This window comes from Tupaia chinensis, unplaced genomic scaffold (genome assembly GCF_000334495.1).
Source record: "Tupaia chinensis unplaced genomic scaffold, TupChi_1.0 Scaffold000545_1, whole genome shotgun sequence".
In the NCBI taxonomy this organism is placed as follows: domain Eukaryota; kingdom Metazoa; phylum Chordata; class Mammalia; order Scandentia; family Tupaiidae; genus Tupaia; species Tupaia belangeri.
Window position 1 is genome coordinate 250,795 of NW_006160057.1, and position 20,959 is coordinate 271,753.

Sequence of the window (20,959 nt, forward strand, 5' to 3'; positions counted from 1 at the left end):
AGAAAGCACCCCACAATGAGATGTGGTCACACGGTAATCCATATTCCTCCATTTCTCCTTCCTGTTAGTTTTGGCTTGCATGCCCCCTTGTATGGGGCCAGGATCTGAACCATCGTTGGCCACATGGCATTCAGCACCTTATGCACAGCACTTAACTATTGTACTATGTAGCTGGCCTGTAACTAAATTTATTTAGTATTTATTACATGTCAAGCACTATACATTGTGTAACAGCCCATTGGTAGGTATAGATATTGTCACATATTTCAGTAAGAGACTTATGAATTGCAAAAGAAATTAAGAAAATTAAGAAAAGAATTACAAAATGAACCCAAGTTTCCAAAACTGGTAAGTAATAAAGCTGGCATTTGGAGTCAGGATGTAAGTTTCCAGAATCTGTGTTCTGGAGCATCCATGTCACAGAACATTGTGCAACCATTAAATCAGGCTAAAAAAGAGGGCAAGATGCTGAAGGAAACATCTGTAAGATTATTCAAGCAGCAATACACCATGTTTTAGGAACAGTGACTGAGCGTGGGAGACAGGATAGCCTTTGAACTGATTCTTCAGTGGTCACCCCAGATGAGGCAAAACAAACCTTCTGAAAAACCACAAAGAAAAAAGAACCAAGTCTTTGCTGAGGAGTTTTCTTTCTACCATGCTATGATTTGAATGTTTGTGTTCTTCCAAAATTAATATTGAAACTTAATGCAGTAATCGTATTAAAGTGGGGTCCTTAGGAAGTGATTAGGTCATGAGGCTCAGCCCTTATGAACAGGATTAGTGCTCTCATAGAAAGGCTTGAGGGAGTCATTTTTTTTTTTTCCACTTTCCATCCTTTCACCAACTGGGGACACAACAATGAGGCTCTACATACAGAGCAGAGAGAGCCTTTGGCAGACTTAATTTTTGGCTTCCAAAGAAAAATAAAATTTTATTACTTATAAATTACCCAGCTTAAGGTATTTTTTAAAATAATAGCCTGAAAGAATATACCACAAACTCTGGGAGGAGGTAAGGTAGCACATTTCCTAAACCAGTGGAACTCAAGCTGTAGAATGCATCAGAAACCCTTAGAGGGCTTGTAAATCACAGACAGACTAGCCCTCACTTACAGAGTTCCTGATTTAATTGGTCTGGACTGGGACCCAAATTATGATTATCCAATAAATTCCCAGGTGGTACCTCCACTGCTGCTCTATGTCATGGGTAGAAACTGTAGGTTTCTGATACTGTCTACAATTTTATCTTCACTCTGTGTTACTTAGGATAATACTTTCCTTGACTGGCCACCTGTTGTATGATTAAGTTGTCAGGAGTAGAAAGATTCATGAGATATACTCAGGAAATAATAGAGTCATTAAAATTCTAAGAAATAAAGATATGTTACTGGGAGGAAGCCAGTAGAATAGTAATTATTAAAAACCAGAAGGTACTATAGAATCAGAATCTTGGGTTTATCTCTTACTAGCTAAATGACTGTGGATAAGTTACTTAACATTTTAGCTCCTCAGTTTACTTATCCATGAAATAAGAATAAACGTTAACTTTGTAGAATTATAAGAGTTAAATTTGATTATAAGAGTCAGATTTTAAATGTAGTACCTTGAGTACTACATTTCCCTGAGGCTTTTTAAAAACCCATATTCCTGACTCCCAGTCCTAGCCTAGTGAACCAGAATATCCAAGACAAAGTTCCAAGAATCTGAATTTTAATAAATAGCCAAGTGTTTCTTATATTGGGCAAGTTTTGTAAGCCCTAATAGAATCTACTTAAAGCACTATCTTAACAGAGAGAATGGTTTCAATTTCAACTGGGGTGTACCCTCATTCCCGGAACAACTCATTTGAAATCCCAGCCTGGGGACTAGCAGATGCCGTAATGGTTACATTGCTGGATTCCCACTTGGTCAACTGCAGTTTAAGTCCCAGACAGGTGGTTTGAAACTCGTGCTGGGCACGTGTGTGGGTGCCCAAAATCCCAAGAAGAATGGAGGAGAAGGAATTGCCATGTGGCCATCCCTCTGGGGAGTAATTTCTTGCTTTCTGTCTCTGTCTCTCAAGAGAGTGCATATGCCCTATAGCAAAGACCTCTCCAAAAAAAAAAAAAAAGAAGAAGAAAAAAAGAAAAATAAATAAATCATAGCCTAGAGCTACAAAGGAGCTGGCATCACCATACAGGGACTGGAAGAATCGTCTTCTTTATTGTTTGCTTTCCAAAAGTCTTTTTCTAGGTGCATCCACAAGATCTTGGAGAGAAGTTGACCAGGACCAATGCGAACAAACCATGGTGGCTGATACCCAAGCCAAAGCTGGTTGAAATCCTATTTCACCAAAGTATACTCCCTGCCACACTGGGTTTTGGGGACAATGACATTCCATTGACTGTATTAACAAATGAGGTCTTAAGAGAGGGAGGAATGATGAGCTTGGATTAAGCATATTTCTGCAGGGAAGATGACTATGACTGAAACTACCAGCTCTTAATTTCCAGGGTCCTGCTCAGGACCAAGTTGCAAGTTACCTCCTAGTTCAAAAGGATGAAGTAAGAACAAACAGCCAGTGTGACCTTAACCATCACAGATATGCTGCCTCACAGGCTACCAGCTGGAGTTGAGGGTAATAATTATGGGCCTAATTTCATCATTGCTCATAGCGCTGACATACACATATAACAGTTTCATTTTGTACTTTGGTGATTAGACTGGCTAATTTGGGAGAGGGACAGTGCATGAAAAAAACAAGTATCACCACTGGATTTTTTTTTGTGTGTTTAGATAGTAGGCAACTATTTTTTTAAAAGATGTTTTTTTTTTGCTTCATTGCCAGAGGGAATGTGCACTTTGCCAGAGAGAGAGGTAGAATGTACCCTTTGATAGAATGTGATGGTTCCACTTCATTATCTCCTCTATTTCTTCACCCTGTAGGGATTTGGGGCACATAGGCACACACATCAGCATGTTTTTTCTAGTCTTTGGGGCTGGGCTTCAAACTGTGTTTGGCCATGTGAAATCCTGCTCCCTTAATCACTAGGCTACAAAGCTAGCCCAGATACTGATTTTTAAATGCTGGGTCTCCTGTTCTAAATGACCACAGTTATGTACTGAAGGGTTTCCATTTAATATTTCCATATTGGATGCAGACTCAAGGTTTTAGAATATTCACATGCTTTGCTCCAAACTTGGCATCCCTTTTGCTTGTGAGCCTGTAACTGATGCTCTCAGTGCCCCATCCAAACCTCCTCAGATCCTATTTACTGTTTCTATGCAAATATTCCTCCTGTTTTTTTTTTTTTCTTAGTTTTGCCAGAGGGTGTATATGCTTGCCTGAGAGAGATAGAGAGGAACAGGGGAAAAGTGAGAAAGCACCTGCCATGGGGAATAGTCATGCCAAGATCCCTTCTCCATCTTGCCATCCTTTCAGGATTTGGGACACACACACACACACACACACACACACACACACACACGCCTAGAATGTCTTTCAAGCGACCAGGTCCCAGACTTGAACCATGTGGTTGGTCATGTGGGATCCAGCTGCCACCATGCCACAGGCTCGCCCCTGCAGCTTTTCTTTTAAGGGCTGATATCTAGGAGTTTCTTTGGCAATGGTTCTGAGACAGGGAAGCCACTGATCCTACTTGTGCAGACAGCTCAAGGAGCCAGCCAGAGAACATCCCTCCAAGTAGCCTTAGCTTTGAAGGACTGCTGTGGGAGTCACTTGCCAGAGTCAGGATTAACTATGACATTTATATGCTCTAGGGAAGTGCTATCTAGCAGAACTTTAGGTGGTGATGGGAATATTCTAATCTGTGCTGTCCAATATGGTAGCCACCAGCTCCATGTGACTCTGATGACTCATAAGTAATTGAAATGTAGCTAGTAAGACTGAAGAACTAAATTTTAAAAATTTTATTTAAACTTAATTAAATTAGGTGCCAGACAATGGCAGAGTGGCAAAAACAAACAAACAAAAAACAAGCAAACAAACAAAAAACACTCTGCAAGGTTGACCCGCATGAGAGGGCTTCGGGTTTGCTCCGAAGACTTCTTGAGCACACCAGTCGCATGTACATCATGATCCAGGACTAGCTGAGCTAGGTGTAGATTATGGAGTCAGGAACCTTTTGGTGGTTTTCTCTATCTAGTGACTCCTAAGGCTCCCCATGATTCAGATTTCAAAGAGCATGAAAGGATATAAAGGTGGAAAGTCTTCATTGCTCAGTCCTGCACTAACCTTCAGGGGTATCAAGGCATAGGGGGTACTTGTCATATAACTCTGGAGCTAGAATCCTGTCTCTACTTCTTAGAAGCTAAATGACCTGGGGCATGAGCTTCAGAATGTCTTCATTAGCTCAGAAATATCTTCACTCTTCTGAGCCTCAAGGTCAGAATGTGTAAGACCAAAATCCTCACACAGGTCTTGCAGGATGTAAGAACTGTAGGAGGTAACAAGTGTCAAGAGCTGAGTACTCAGCAAGCATCTAATCCACCTCCTATCATTCCCTAAGGCTACAGCAAATGCCTTACCTGGACCACACAGCAAAAACTGAGCCTCAGCATCTGCTTCCCCTCTGACTGGAAGGCCCAAGCTCTCTATCCAGCTCCCACCACTTGTTCTTTTAGTGAGTTCTTTCTCAGGCTTCAGTTCAATCATGACTTCTCTGTGAGGATGCCTCAGCCACTCTTCAGACATCTAGGCAGTTTTTGTTGTCTCCGCTCCAAATGTATTCTTGACTATCCCTGTACATTAATACATTTTGTTCCAGTTTGGAATGAAAATGATAGGCCTCTATGTCTGCATTTTTTCTACCTATTTATCCCTTGCCTCGATTATATAATAGAATATAGTAAATAAATTACAAATATGAATGAATGAATGAAAAAGCAGTCTCCAAAAGTCAAAATGCCCAGAAACCATGAGGAGAAAGCTGTATGCTAGGATTAATTTTATTTTCATGTTGCCTGAGTGTTACCTAGAAACTCTACCTTATTTTAACTTGTGTACCTAAAAATTATTTCAAGAGACATGAGTTCAATTTTGTTTCTTAGTAACTGGAATATGGTGACTGTGGACTGATTTTTCTTTGGTTTCACTTGTGTGACTGTCTTAGAATCAATATCAGTGCTCACGGATGAGGATTATGGATGTACACTGCAATAAGTGATAGCAATTGGGCTGAATTTAAATGGGACCCAAGTCATAGCCTGAATGTGTATATGAACACTGTAGAATGATTACTGCAAGTTTTTAAATTGTTGGTAGATGGCATGCGCATGAGAGAGAAAGAGAAAGAGAGGGAGAGAGAAATATCCACCCTTAACAGGTTCTGATCACACTGTGATCCCTTCCTCCTGTCCAATACATACATGCATGCCTGGCATATTTCAAACTGAATGGTTGGACATGCAGTTTCCAGCACTGCAGTTCAGTATGCTATGAACTGTGCTATCAGGCTGGACCAAGATCTTTTATTATAAGGTTCTATTGTACTTTAATAACATTTGGCCAAAAAATTTGAGGTTTAAGGGGCTCAAAACTTAAGTAACTTATTCATCTATTAATTGTGAAAGGCTTAGTTCCTTTCCTCTGAAAACTTCCTCTATTTACAACTTCAGCCAATAATTTCTATTTTCAAGTCTTCCTTTCTGGTCTCCATTGTCAATCATGACTGGAAATAAGGATTTTTAAGGAGCTTTATTCATTGTTGCCTTTTTTTTTTGTTTTCTTCTATAGGGTGTGTGCTCACTAAGGAGAGTCGGAGAGAGACAGATAGCGAAGGAAAGTGAGAAATAACCCCCAATGGGGGGATAGCCATGGTGCAATCTATTCTCCTCTAGTCTTCACTCTGGATTTTGGATATGCACACACATGTGACTGGTTTCATGCTGCTGGGTCCAGAATTCAAACCGTGAAGTCAACCATATGGGATCCAGCTGCCCTAACTCCCTATCACCTGCTGGCCCCACTGTTGCTATTTTAATCAGTTACCTTGTTCTCTTATTGGGTCTCATTCTCTTCTCGGCATTTCAACTGTCAACAACCTGTTGACATTTCAGGCCTTCCAAGACATGGAACCCATGGTATTTCTGTCTTCCTTTTGATCAGGACAGATGCCTCAAAACCTCAGTACTTTATGCTTTGCCTGTTGGACCAAACTCTGGGACCAAATCCCTTCAAGAATTTGCCACACACCACTCAATAATTCATTCAACAGACATCTGAGGGCCCAGTATTGTCAGGCAGTAAACCAAAAAGGCCACAGATATTGCACTATCATGCCTAGTGTCTAGTTAAAGAAAAGGGCATAGAAGGAATGAAACCACTTATTGTCATAACATGTATACAAGAAGAGCTAGCAACAGAACCCATGTTTGTGTCATTAGCTACTTGAAGGCAAGATTCAGGTATTTCTTTATTAGGCTATTTTATTTATTTCTTTTGCAAAAGAGAGAAAGAAAGGGAGATACTCTTGACAAGGTCCTAGCCATACTATGATCCTTCCTCTGTTTTCATGGCCCATCAGGATCAAAGGTGTACCCAGAAGGTTCAGGTTAATCCTATACCTGCACCTGGGTCCCCTATAGGGCTCCAATAGCACACAGTGGTGCTTCATCACCTGCATCACCACCATTGGCCCAATAAGCAAGTTTAACTTGCTTTTGTTCTCAAGATGTAGGCTTCTAATGAAAGGAATAAGAATATGACTCATTAAGATGATATTTCATGATCTTATATGCACCATAAGTAAAGCTACTATGAATGCTGAAAAGAACATGGAAGTGCAGCTACCTCTCTTAATTCTTGATTTAAGTTCCTTTAGATGTATACAAAGAAGTAGGGTTCCTACATCATAGTTTTGTTTTTTAATATTTGGAGGACTCTTCATACTGTTTTCCATAGTGGCTATACCAGTTTACAACCCCTCAGTGATGGACAAGGATTTTCTCTTTTCTACAGCCGTGATTACACATGTAATTAATTGTTCCACCTTTTGATTATAGCCATTCTAACAGGTATGAGATGTTATCTAATTGTGGTTTTGATTTGTATTTCCCTGATGACTCATGATGAGGAGCACCCTGTTATATACCCAATAGGTATATAGCAAGCGCCTTATATATACCTATTGGCCATTTGTGTGTCTCCTCTGGATAAATGTCTATTCAGGTCCTTTGACACCCCTTCCCCCTTTTTAAAAAGTTTTGTGTAAGACATGTACACTCATCAAAGACAGAGAGAGGCCCAGAAAGAATTTGTGAGAGAAAGTGAGAAAGTATCCCCTTGAGGGATGGTCATGCCACTATTCTTCTCTTGGGATTTTAGGCATGTATGCACATGTGCCTGGAGTGTCTCTTAAGCCATGAGTCCAGGACTTGAACTGCGCAGTCAGCCATATGGGATGCAGTCATCTTAAACTTCATGCCATCTGATGACCCCCTTGGCCCATTTTTAAAATTGGATTTTCTGTTTGTTTTTACTTTGTGTTACAATTGAGATATAAGGCATACTTATATTTTTTGGATAAGCCTTTATCAGATATGTGTTTTGCAAATCTTTTCTCCCATTCTGTAGGTTGTCTTTTAATTTTTTTGATTGTTTCTTACAAAGGCCAATGTCAGAAAGATTTCCCTGTACATTTTATTCTTGGAATTTTATGGTTTCATGTCTTACATTTAAGTCTTTACTCCATTTTTTTAAATGACAGAGATAAGAGTTCAGTGTTTTTTTTGTTTGTTTGTTTGTTTTGTTTTTCACTAGGATATTCAGTTTTTTAGCATAATTTATCAGAGACTGCTATTTTCCCATTGTGTATTCTTGTCATCCTTATGAAAGATCAGTTAATTGTAAGTCAGGAGATTTATTTTTTACTCTATTCTGTTCCAATAGCCTATATTTTAAAAAAGAATTATTAACTTTATTTATCCATTTATTTTAATTTGACCAGAGTGGGATAGAATGAGAAAGAGACAAATTGAGAAAGCAAGCCTCCAGGCCTGGGACTCAAACCATGGTTGGCCATGTGGGAGTTCAGTGCCCTTAACCACCACACCACCTGCTGGCCCCCTGTATGTTTTTATACCAGTACCATACTATTTTGATTGTTGTAGTTTGTGTCTTAGTATATTATTGAATTGCTTACAAAAATACCTGGGACCAGGTAATATATAAAGAAGTGGAGGTTTATTTGAGTCATGATTCTGGTGGCTGGGAAATCCAAAGGCATGGGGATAGAATCAGACCAGCCTACATCACAACATAGCTGATGGAATCAGAGAGAATGCTTGGTAAATGCAGAGAGAACAAATTAGAGTCATCCATCTTCCTTTTTAAACAACCTGCTCACATGAGAACTAACCCCTTCTCACATGAGAACTAACCCCTTCTCACACAGCTAAAACTCTCTCTGTCTCTTTGTGAGACAGCATTCATTCATAAGGTTAATGCTTCCATGATTCAATCATTGACCACTATGCATCACTGCCTCCTAACATCATTATATTGGGCACCAAATTTTAAAACTTAAACTTTTGGGGGACAAACCATTATCAAATATAGCACTTTCAATATATCTTGAAATCAAGAGTGTAATGGTTCCAAATGCTCATTGATGGGTGACTGGGATAAAGAAAAAGTGAATTTACCTGATATCAAATATTATTCAGCCTTAATAAAGAAGAACATTTTGCCATTTGTAACAGTATGGATGAAACTGAAGGACACTGTACTAAATGTTTATATCAGACACAGAGGAATAAATACTACTATTTGATCCACTTATATAAGCAAGTTAAATAGACTCATGGGAGCAGGGAGTAGAATGGTAGTTATCAAAGGTTGGATGAAGGAAAAAATGGGGAGGTTTTGGACAAAACATAAAATATTTCCATAATACAAATGAGTAAATTCTGAAGATTTGTGCTACAGTATAGTACCTATAGTGATCAACATAGTTAATATTATATATACTTAAAATTTTGCTAAGAGGATAGATGTGATGTCATGTGTGCTTATCACACACTAATAAAATTAGGAGAAAAGAAATAAATCTTGGAGATAATGAATATATTTATGGCATTGTTTATGGTAATGGTTTCACAGGTGTACATTTATCTCCAAATTCATAAAATTGTATACATTAGTATGTTCAGCTTTTTGTATATGTCAATCATACTCAACAAAGTGATCTTTTCAAAAAAGTTTGGATTTCACATGAATAAGAAATATCTACTGAATGTCCTAGAAAACAGAAAGAATCTGGAGCTACACTTTCAAAGGAAGCATAACATAACTGAGAAAAAAACCTCACTTATGGGTGCTCTTGTGCTAGGCCAGCCTTAAGAAGCTCAATGAGAGAGTCTTACATGACATTCTTTGTTCCACCCAGTGAAGACTGTTACTTGATGATTCTACTTGGACTTTAAGACTGTAAACACATGTGTCTAGTTCATTTCAAAGGAAATGAGATGGAAAGTCAGGAAAGTGCCTAGACTGAGATCTTTTCAGATGTTGTTCTTTGATGATGAATTTTGTTCTTTGTCTCTGTGGTACCCAAATTCCATAAGTGATCATCAATCTGGCTGAAAATATGTGGCTATATTCTTGAGGAAGACTAGCTCTTGCAAAAACAATAAGAAGTAATAATATAATGTGTTGAAATAATAGTAATTAGTCAAAATAGTATCAAACTACAAACACATCATATCCAAACCCAAGGTCATGGTTACCTGGTGGCAAGAAGAGGATATGTATGAACTGGACTGAACCAGGCTTCCTTCCTCCGTGGCATGCTGTCATAGATTAAAAGGTCTTTCTCAGTCAATACAACCAGGGCTGCCTTCCATTGTTTTTCACTATCACCTGGCACCTGAAACAGAAAGCAGAGAGCTGTCAAACAACAGCCTGAGAAATAGGTGTTTGGAAAAGAAAAGCTGGCATCTCCCAGTCAGCAGTCCTAATAACAGGAGTGTCTTTTGGTTCAGGTTGCAAAATCAAAATGAAATGAACATGATCCTGGTCTCATGATTCCTGATCCTTGAAAATATCTTCTTTCTCAAGGGTCCTGGAATGCATGGTCAGTATACAAACCAAGCAGGAAGCAGCCCAGTTGCCACACATCTGTCACTGTTTCTCACCATCAATCGGCACTGAATCTTCATCTCATAGTAGGAGGCAAAAGCTTGGGGGCAAGAAGCACTTCCAGCTGATTGATTGATGGAATGGCTTTTCTTTTTCTTTTTGAAATAAAATCATAAGATTTCAATGTTTTTGAAAAAAATATCTGAAGATTCTGAAAAACATACTATGGAAGAAAATATCTACCCAGACAGGTGTGAGACTTCACAGCTTCAATCCTTAGTCTTTTGTTCTTAGGTGGTTTCTGTGATTCAGCCACCATTTTGAAATTTCTCTTATTCTGTTGAAGTTTAGTTTCATTCAATGCAGATAATTCTTTAACTAAGGGCTAATATGGCATGGCAGGGATGTGAAAGGATTCAAGCATTAGTTGGATGACTAGACTAGATGACCTTTAACATCCTTTCTAACCATGAGAGTTTGTGGAGCTCAAATTCTTATCTCATGAGTCCTATCCCATGGCCTTGTGTTGACCTTTTCCAAGTGTTCTTCCATTTATGAAAACACTCTCTTTCCAATTTGAACTCTGGAGTTCTAGATAAATCTTTAAGCTTGGTTTGTACAAACTCAATGCTCCAGCTTTGCCACTCAAAATATGACCGTGTATCAGCAGTGTCAGTATTACCTGGAAACTTGCTAGAAATGTAGTCTCAGACCTAGTCAGAACCCTGAATCAGAATTTATATTTCAACAAAATTTCCAGGTAATTCATATGCTCATTAAAGATGAAGAAGTACTGTTCTACATGAGATTAAAATTGGTTTTGACACTGGCACCAAAGATTCAACTCTCTCATAATAAGCTACAACTCCAAATCAATTGAGAATTGTAAAAGTAAACTGGATGCTAAGTTACATAAATGATAAAACTAACTTCTTCCTTTTCTTTTCTTATCATTACTTTAAGTGCTACAGTGGATTCTGTTTAGATGTGAAAGCATGGGTGTGTGTGGCTTTTCCTCTAAGCTAACACATCCATGAGCAGCATTTTAGGAATGAGTGATCGAAGGAGAAAAGACGGTGTTAAGGGTTGAGATTTGTAGGTTCTATCTATAGGTTGCTTGAGTCTGAGACCCAGCTCTGTTATTTATTGCTTATATATCTTTGGACAATTAATTTGTTATTCTCTGAACTTCTATTTCTTCACTGATAAGGATAATATCACTTATAACAGTGTTTAAAAGTGCTAATTCTGGGGAACCAGCAGTTAGTGTAATGGCTATGTCGCTGGACTCCCACGTAGTCAACCGCGGTTCGCGTCCTGCACCCGGTGGCTTAAAACTTACACCGGGCACGTGTGCGTGTGTGCCCAAGATCCCAAGAGGAGAATAGAGGAGAAGGGATTGCGGCATGATGATCCCCCCTGGTGGGTGATTTCTCGCTTTCTGTCTCTCTGTCTGTCTGGCGAGTGCACGCGCCCTATAGCGAAAACCTCTCCAAAATAAATAAATAAATAAATAAATAAAAAGTGCTAATTCTGTAACTAGAATGCCGAACACAAATATTCATTCCATAATGGAATAGAATTGCCCTACATACTAGCTGTAGGGCCCTGGGCAAGTCAGCTAATTTCTTTAAATCTCAGTTTTTGCAACTGTTCAATGGAAAATTATTGTACCTATAATTAAGAGTTGTTATGAAGATCAACTAGTTAAAAGTGGTAAAATGCTAAGTGCAGTGCAGAATGAGTACCATGTAAGGACCTGTTAAGTAGCATTTACTTCATAATTCTATAGTGGAGATTAAATGAGACCATGTGTGTTCATGTGCTTAGTATGTAGCAGGCAGATGGTAAAACCCTTAAGAAAACTTAGGGCAGAAAAACTGTGGCAGACCTGCCAATTTCCAAACACGTCAAACAAGGTGGCCTTTGGAAATAGTATTAATAGGACAAGATAATGAAATTTCTTGAGAAAAATGATAAGGCAAGCCCAAAATATCTTTAGTGCTGACAATTTTAGTGTCTTTTTCTTCTCTTCCTTTCCAATGTTCTTCTAGGAAGAGCTTACTACATAGTGATTACCTTTATTTTGTAATTTCCTCACATCCAACAATTGCAAACAAAAACTCCCTACCTAAAGAAGACACCCCCCCCAGACAGGACCAGCAGTTGGTGTAATGGTGGATAAAACCTCAAAAACACAGACAATAAAACCAAAAACATATAAATGGAGTTATTTCTAACGAAAAAGCTTCTCAGTGAAGGAAATACTGAGCAAAGTGATGAGACATCCCACAGAATAAGAGAAAATATTTGCATGCTATATACTGGTAAGGGATTTAGACCAAAATAAACAAAGAATTCAAACAACGCAGCTACTAAAAAAAAAAAAAAAAAAAAAAAAAAAAAAAAAAAGAAGAAGGAACCCTCTCCTGCTATAAAGCTATTTATGCTAAAATGTTAATTACTGTATGATTTTTCTCCACTTTCATGCATCTATGCATTATTATTATTATTATTATTATTATTATTATATTTTGGAGAGATTTTTGCTATAGGGCATGTGCACTCACCAGAGAGACAGAAAGTGAGAAATCACTCCCTGGGGGGGGATAGGGAGATGGCCACACCATAATCCCTTCTCCATTTTCCTCTGAGGATTTTGGACATGCATGCACACATGCCTTGTGTGTTTCAAGTCACCAGGTCCAGGACTCGAACTATGGTCAACTATGTGAGAGTCTAATGATGTAACCATTATGCCATCTGCAGGTCTCATATTTTAAAACTGTATCTATAACCTTTTGCTTTTGCATGATGTTTTCTTGTTTTATCTCAACAAAACAATAGCATCTTTAAGAACTCAGGATGGATTGTTGGAGAAGGCAATGTACCAGACCCTACAAGGTGAATAAGCTATGGTCTCAAGGCATAAAGTATTTGGGGGTTTTGGAATAAATTTTTTCCAGTTTCCACATTAAACTTAGTAAATTACTTTTCCAGCTCATTAAATAGGACTGGAGAATCTACAAATGATCCTCCCAAAGTGACTATCTTACTTACCTAGTCAGATCTGATCCATTAACTTTAACCGGAATCAGTCATTTAAACATGAACCCATCTAAGCTTCATTCTTCAAAACAATATTAAGTTTGCAAAATATACCTCAGTAGTAAATACCAACAGCAAAATGCTGACCTCTCTACTGGAAGAATCACAAACATGCCCACATATCAAGTGTTATATGTAGATATGAATAATTCTAAAGCCCTAAATGCGCCCTCCACCCCAACCCTGGGTGTATAAATTAAATTCTGCTGTAAGAAGACATGGGGTAGGCATATTCTACCACTCCTGTATACAGAACTATCATTTTAGTATTATGAGAATGCTTTAGGGTAGACAGCTGCTAATGAGGAAAACTGACTTTGTCACAAAAGAAAAAAAAAATCATGTTAAGGAACTGTTTTTGAACCATACCTTGGGCCACATAAGCCTCACATTTCAAGCCTTTGAAGAACATTTTCAGGCTCAAGTATTTGTGTTGTTGTTTTAGTGACAATATCCATTGTAAATTCAGGTTTCTTAGAACTCAAAGATAGCCTAATGATAATGCAACTGTTCTGGGGATGTATCTGCATTTTATTAAAATGTCACCTCTGAAACAGATGTGATGCCTTCTATTTCCATCCCACTTCCCACCTTGGATGCTGCAGTTGTCAGTTTCTCAAAAATTGATCATGTTCTAATGAAGAAGGTGAAGGGAAGAAAACAGAAACAGAAACATTCAGTTCTGAAATTATTCTGCAATCCAACTTTGATGAGCTGAACCCTATCCCCATATTCACTTCTGCAGAGCATGACAGGAAAGGAGACCAAATGGCAGTAGTAGTCAGAAGTTAGGTGGGAAGTGGAGTCACTGGATCTTCTATGTGAGACAGGTCTCATAAGTCGTCTAGTTCAGTGGCTTTCAAACTCTTTAAACTCATTGCACCCTTTGTTCAGATTAAGTCACAAGCTGGAGAACAATATGTAAAACAACAGAGAGTTTGTGTGAAGTGTGTCCAGGTTGAGATGTTGGCACTTCAGAGACTCGATCTTTATTCTGCTATCACTCACACCTCTGAGTGGAGTTCCTAGTGATATTTGGAATATAGCTTGAAAACTTCTGATCTGGTCTTCTTTAGGATGCCTGGAACCTGCAGATTACTTCTAAGGGGATAATTTTACCAAAGCTTTCAGTGCCCTTTTGGAAGATAGTTCTCTTTTATTTTCCTCCTTTTCTTCCTCCCTCCCTCCTTCTCTGTTTCTTTTCTTTTTCTTTTTCAGAGGTATTTGCCTTATGGTGCATGTACTTGTCAGAAAGAAAGACAGACAGTGAGAGGGAAAGTGAGACATCCTCCAGGAGGGATGGCCACATTGCAATCGTTTCTCCTCCACTCTCCTCCCAGGATCTTGGGCATGCATGCAAACACGCCTAGCATGAGTTTCAAGCCACCAGGTCTGGGACTTGAAATGCGGTCTACCCTGTGAGAGTCCAATGATAACTGCTATGCCATCTGCTGGCTGCTGTGCAGATGTTTCTAAAGAAAAGAAAATACTATTGCCTTGTAGGTAGACTTGTACAGATGAAATAAATGAATACACATACAGAACTTAGAAAAGTGTCTTTCACATAGTAAACAAACTCCTGGCTATTCCACAATTTACTAGTTTTGGAGTCCTGGACAAGTAAGCTAATTGCTTCGTATATCAGTTTTGCATCTGTAAGTTTAAAACAATAGTACCTATAGCAGAGAGTTGTTGAGAAGAGTAAAATGAGTTAAACTTGGTAGAACGCTCAGTGTACTGTAGAATAAGTATCACATAAGGACCTGCTGAGTAGCACTTACCTCACAATGCTCTAGTGGGAGTAAAATAAGACTGTGCAGAATATCAGAGCGTAGTAGCTGCAGGTGCTAAAACCCACAGGAAAACTTAGGGCAGGAAAACTGGCAGACCCACGGATTTCCAAACATGTCAAATAAACTGTCCTTTGGAAATGTTATCAATATGACAAAATAGTAACTTTCCTTGAGAAAAATGATAAGGCAAGCCAAAAATATCTTTGGTGCTGACCATTTCAATACCTTCTTTTCCCATTCTCTCCAAAGTTCTCCCAGGAAAAATTTACTGCACAGTGATCACCTTTATTTTGTAGTCCCTTTTCCTCCAACAACTGCAAACAAAACCCCTCTAGCTAAAGAAATCCTCCCCTTCTATAAAGCTATCTATAAGAAAATGTGAATTGCTGCTTGGCTTCCCCACCACCACCCTTTGCGCCTTTGTGCATTTTATGCCTATTTAAGCTATTTAAGCCTTTAGAATATTACATTAGTGTAAGGACCAGAAGTATTAAATTGAAGACAAACAAAAAAAAAGATTTGAGTGAATCTGGGCAAAGATTAGGTCTTAATATCTCCCTCGCTAAATGATAGGGAGAGACTAAGTAACTGTCTCTCTAACTGTAAAATGCAATAATCACTCTCTTTCGCTCTCCTTTTTCTCAGAGTTAATTAGGGGCCAGCAGGTTTTATGGGAGTTAAGGTGGCTAGATCTCTCCTGGCCAACTGTGTGGTTTGAGTCTCAGACTTGGTGGCTTGAAAAACATGCTGGGTATATAAGTGCAAGTGCTCAAAGTCTAATAGGTGAAATGGGGGACAAGGGATTGTGGTATGACCATCTTCCACGAGGGAGGAGGTGCTTTCTCACTTTCCTTTTTCCCCTCTCTCTGTTTCTCTGTCCACTTGCACTCCCTAGCAAATGTTTTAAAGAAAGTTTATTCATCCACTTCTTCCATGAGAGAGAGACATAAAACACCAAACAAGATCTGTACACCATGAGCCAGTCTCAGCCCCAGCCAGCCCTGATCATGGAAACAGTGGACATGCACATGGAGGCTCTGGGATGCAAGCCCTAGACTTTCTATGCGTGTCCTGCACTGCAAAGCACTGCATCACTGCTGTGCCACCGTCTGGTTCCTCAATAACCTTTCTATTGTTAAAACTCCCTCCCATTAGGCTAAAACTGCTTCAGCTATGAGGAGCCTTTTTTGTTCAGTGGACTTTGTTCAATAGGGCAAATGAAATATGTGGGATTCTCATTCTCCTCTCATGTCAACTCACCCTTCTCAACATGCTTGTTTTCTACCTTTGACTTTAGCACTGGTGGCAGAATGAGTTCTTCTTTTTTTTGGAGAGGTTTTTGCTACAGGGCGCGTGCGCTCGCCAGACAGAGAGAGAGAGACATAGAGACAGAAAGCGAGAAATCACCCCCCAGGGGGGATGGTCATGCCACAATCCCTTCTCCTCCATTCTCCTCTCGGGATCTTGGGCACGCACGCACACGCCCCCAGCATGAGTTTTAAGCCACTGGGTCTGGGATGTGAACTGTGGTCGACTACGTGGGAGTCCAGCGACATAGCCATTATGCTAACTTCTGGTTCCCAAGAGCTCTTCTTTAAGCACAAATAGCAAGCCTTCAAAAGTCGGGCTTTGTCACTTCCCAGTGAGCGATACAAGCAAATTACTTAACCGCTGGAAGCATTTGCTCCCAGATGTGTAATGTGTTGGTAATGGCCTCACATGCACACTTCTTGAGGATTAAATGAGACAATGTACATAAAGCACTTCCCTCGCCCAAGTGCCCCAGTTTCTTCCAGCTGTACTGCTAAGAAAGGAAGATCTAGATGTAGGGAGAGTGATCAATACTAAGTGAAAAACTTCATGAAAAAAGAAAGTCAACCACAATTTTTGTGTTAGAAATCACAGTTATCTCAACAACTTTTTAATTTAAGTCTTTTCACCTCAGGTGGTTAGGTATTTTGAATAAAGGACAAGATACCAGTGCAATAATAATCAGCATTTATCAACTTCCAAATGCTTTATAAACATTAGATAATTAATCTCTGCACTAACTCTCGGGAAGGTAGATAAAGAGCATTTCTATGTAACCAAAAGAAAAAGAGGAAGAGCATTTAAATGCTGCCACAGGAACTGGAATGGTAATAAGGCCAATCAAATCTTCAGCTCTCTTCTAGCTTGTTTTGGACAATCTCCAAGATCCAGCAATCAAGAGCAACATAAAAACTCTACAGCTGAATGCAAAGAATAAAAAGGAAAAGAGGAAAAAAAGAGGAAGGGAAAAAAAGGCTAGACAAAGAAGGTTCTAGAAAGCATTCTGTGGGAGGCTCAGCTCCACAGGACTAATTGCTTTCTTCTCATACAATTGCCAAGTTGCTTGGCACCTTGATCACCTGCTGAATTCAAGGATGTGTTAAGAAAAGACTAAGAGATCCATTGCATCTGATGGATATTAAGACAAAGATGAAAATGTTAGAGAAAGTGGCATAAAAAGTATGGACAAATACAGTGTGACTATAAAACACTTAAAGAAGATAGAATTTTTATCTGCCAGCTCTCCTTACTATTGACAGCAGCAGTATCTACTTTCCCCCTTTTATTTTTTAACTCCTTATTTACATTTAATTGTACATCTTTATGGCATACAATGTGAGTTTTCAAAGCATGCATGAAATGTGTGATAATAAAATCAAGGATATTACCATATACATAATTTTTAACAAAGAACCTTATGTTCTTGTGTCTGTTAAATGCTTTTTCCCTGAGATCCTCCCAACCTCCTCCCAATCAGTATCTATCCCCTTCCCTGCAATTAGGGATATCTACACTTGCCCTCCTACTATTATATCTCCTAATCTTTTAATTTTTGCCATAGAGTGCAGGTGTTTGGCATATATTGAGTGGGGCTATACAGTGATTGTCTTCATAGTCTGGGCTTATTTCATTTAGCATTAAATCTATATTCATCCACTTTGTATCAAATGACATGGTCTCGGGAACCAGCAGTTAGAGTAATGGCTATGTTGTTGGACTCCCACGTAGTTGACTGCGGTTCGCGTCCCGGACCCGATGGCTTAAAACTCATGCCGGGCGCATGTGCGTACGTGCCCAAGATCCCGAGAGGAGAATGGAGGAGAAGGGACTGCGGCGTGACCATCCCCCCTGGGAAGCGCTTTCTCGCTTTCTGTCTCTATGTCTCTCTCTGTCTGTCTGGTGAGCACACGTGCCCTATAGCAAAAACCTCTCCCCCCCCCAAAAAAAATGACATGGTCTCATTATTCTTTATGACAGAGTAGTATTCCATAGTGTATATATGCCACAGATTTTCTATCTAGTTATCGGTTCTTGGGCACTTAGGTTGACTCCATGTGTTAGCAATTGTGAATAAAGTTGCAATAAACACAGATGTGCAAGTGTCTTTTGACTGAGTGTTTTCTTGTTCTTTGGATAAATACTAAACAGCAAAGTTACTGCGTCACACAGTAGTTAAATTTGTAGGTTTTTGAGGAACCTACAAATCATTTTCCACAGTGGCTATATTAATTTACATTCCCATCAACAGTGTTGGAGGATTTTCTTTTCTCCCCGCTTCACTAATATTTGTCATTCTTTGTGTTTTTGATCATAGCCATTTTGACTGGGGATAAATGATATCTTATTGTGGTTTTAATTTGCATTTCCCTCATGATAAAAGATGGTGAATTTTTGTTGTTGTTGTTATTTGTATGTCTTCTTTTGGGTGTTGTCTGCTCAGATCATTTGTCCATTTTTTTGAGTTGGATTATCTTTGTGTGTGTGTGTGTGTATGAGTGAGATGCTTGAGTTCTTTATATATTCTATTAAGCCCTTATCTAAAGCACAATTTACATATATTTTCTCTTATTCTGTGGATTGTCTCTTCACTCTATTTTAGACCTTTGATCCACTTTCAGTTGAATTTTATTAATGGTGAGAGATAGGAGACCAGTATCATTTTTCTGCAGGTGGATATCCAGTTCTTCCAACAACATTTGCAGAAAATTCTTTTCTCCACAAAATCGTCTTCTGTCCTTTACCAAAAATCAGTTGACTGTATGTTTTGGGGTTTATTTCTGGATTCTTTATTCTGTTCCTTTCGTCTACGTGCCTGTTTTTGTGCTATGCTATTTTGATTACTACAGCTTTGGAATATATGTTGAGGTCAGGAAGTGAGATGCCTCCTACTTTATTCTTTTTGCACAGTATTGCTTTGGCAATGGGGTCTTTTATAATTCCAGAAAAAGGTTATGCTTGTTTTTTTTTATTTCTGTGAATAATGTCACCAGAAATTTGATTGGTATTGTATTGAATATGTAAATTAATTTTGGTAGAACTGACATTTTGATTATATTGATTCTTCCAATCCAAGAACACAGTATGTCTGTCCAGATTTTTGGTATCAAATTCAATTTCTTTTTCTAACTTCATGGTTTTACTTGTAGAAGTCTTTCACTTCCTTATAGGCTTATTCCTAGGTATTTTATTTTTTGTGGTTATCACCAATGGAATTGCTTTCTTTAATTCTGCCTCAGTGTGTTCATTGTTAGTGTATAAAAATGCTATAGATCTTTGTATATTGATTTTGTATCTTGCCACCTTACTGAATTTATTCATTACTTCTAGGAGTTTTTCTTTGGATCCTTTTGAATTTTTTATGTATATAATCATGTTTTTTGTAAAAACGGACAATTTCATTTCTTCCTTTTCTATTTGGATGCCTTCTATTTTATTTTACTATCTGCCTGATTGTATTGGCAAGGACTTCCAGCATTACATTGAAAACAAAGTGGAGAAAGCGGATCACCTTGACTTGTTCCAGGTTTTTCTGGGGAAATGCTCATCTCATTCAGTAGCATGTTAGTTATGGACCTGAGTTTGCCATATATGATTTTTAGTGTTAAGAAATATTCCTTCTATACCTATTTTGTGGAGGATCTTAATCATGAAGGAATATTATATTTTATTAAATGCTTTTTCTGCATCAATTGATGTGATTAATAATCCCTCTGAAATATAAACACTCAGGAAAATTATCTCCAGAAGTTTAGATAATTTTTCTTCATTATTTTGCTAAAAATAAACCATGAACAAAAACACTTATGCACTTTTTTAAAATGCTCCAGTAAAAATATTTTAAAGAAACATATGGGTTCACCCAAAAGAAGAAAGAAGGAATGTGCAGAGATGAAAGGAAACTGATGTCTCACTCTTAAGAACAGAAAGGTCACAAGACAATCAAAATTCCTGGGCCCTGAAGTGTTCTGTCCTCATAATTTCCTACCAAGGAGACAGAAAATTGATTACAAGAAAATGGCTATAGATCACTACACTTTCATTAAATTTTCCAGTTCTTTTTCCCCTTAGAAAATCTGTTGATGTGGGGACCAGCAGGTGGCGTGATGGTTAAAGGCACTGGATTCCCACATGGCCAACCGTGGTTCAAGTCCTGGACCTGGCGGCTTGCTCTCTCACTTTCTCTCTCTCTCTCTCTGATCAAACTGAAAAATAATAATACTAATAACAATAAAGTTAAATAAAAATAATTAAAAAAAAAGAAAACCTGGTGATGTGTAGATTTTCTGCAAATTATCTTATTTACTGAGTATGCAGAAGGTCAGATGCTAATATACTCTATCAGAGGGCTGTGATGGCTCTATTAAAAGTAATGCCTTGGGGGACCAGCAGTTAGTGTAATGGCTATGTCGCTGAACTCCCATGTAGTCGACCATGGTTCGTGTCCCGGACCCGGTGGCTTAAAACTCACACCGGGCGCATGTGCGTGCGTGCCCAAGATCCCAAGAGGAGAATGGAGGAGAAGGGATAGTGGCGTGACCATTCCCCCTGGGGGGTGACTTCTCGTTTTCTGTCTCTCTGTATCTGTCTGGCTGGCGAATGACCATGCCCTATGGCAAAAACCTCTCAAAAAAAAAAAAACAAAAAAAAAAAAAAAAAACAATGACTTG

General features: G+C 38.7%; 1 protein-coding gene across 1 annotated transcript in view; it reads right to left on the minus strand.

Moving 5' to 3' along the window:
• SNTB1 (syntrophin beta 1) overlaps nt 1–20,959 on the minus strand; it is a 284,731-nt gene that overhangs the window by 27,461 nt on the left and 236,311 nt on the right. The window contains exon 5 of the mRNA XM_006157521.3: nt 9,729–9,868. Within this exon, the coding sequence (XP_006157583.1) occupies nt 9,729–9,868 (140 nt within the window). The remainder of the gene's footprint in view (nt 1–9,728; nt 9,869–20,959) is intronic.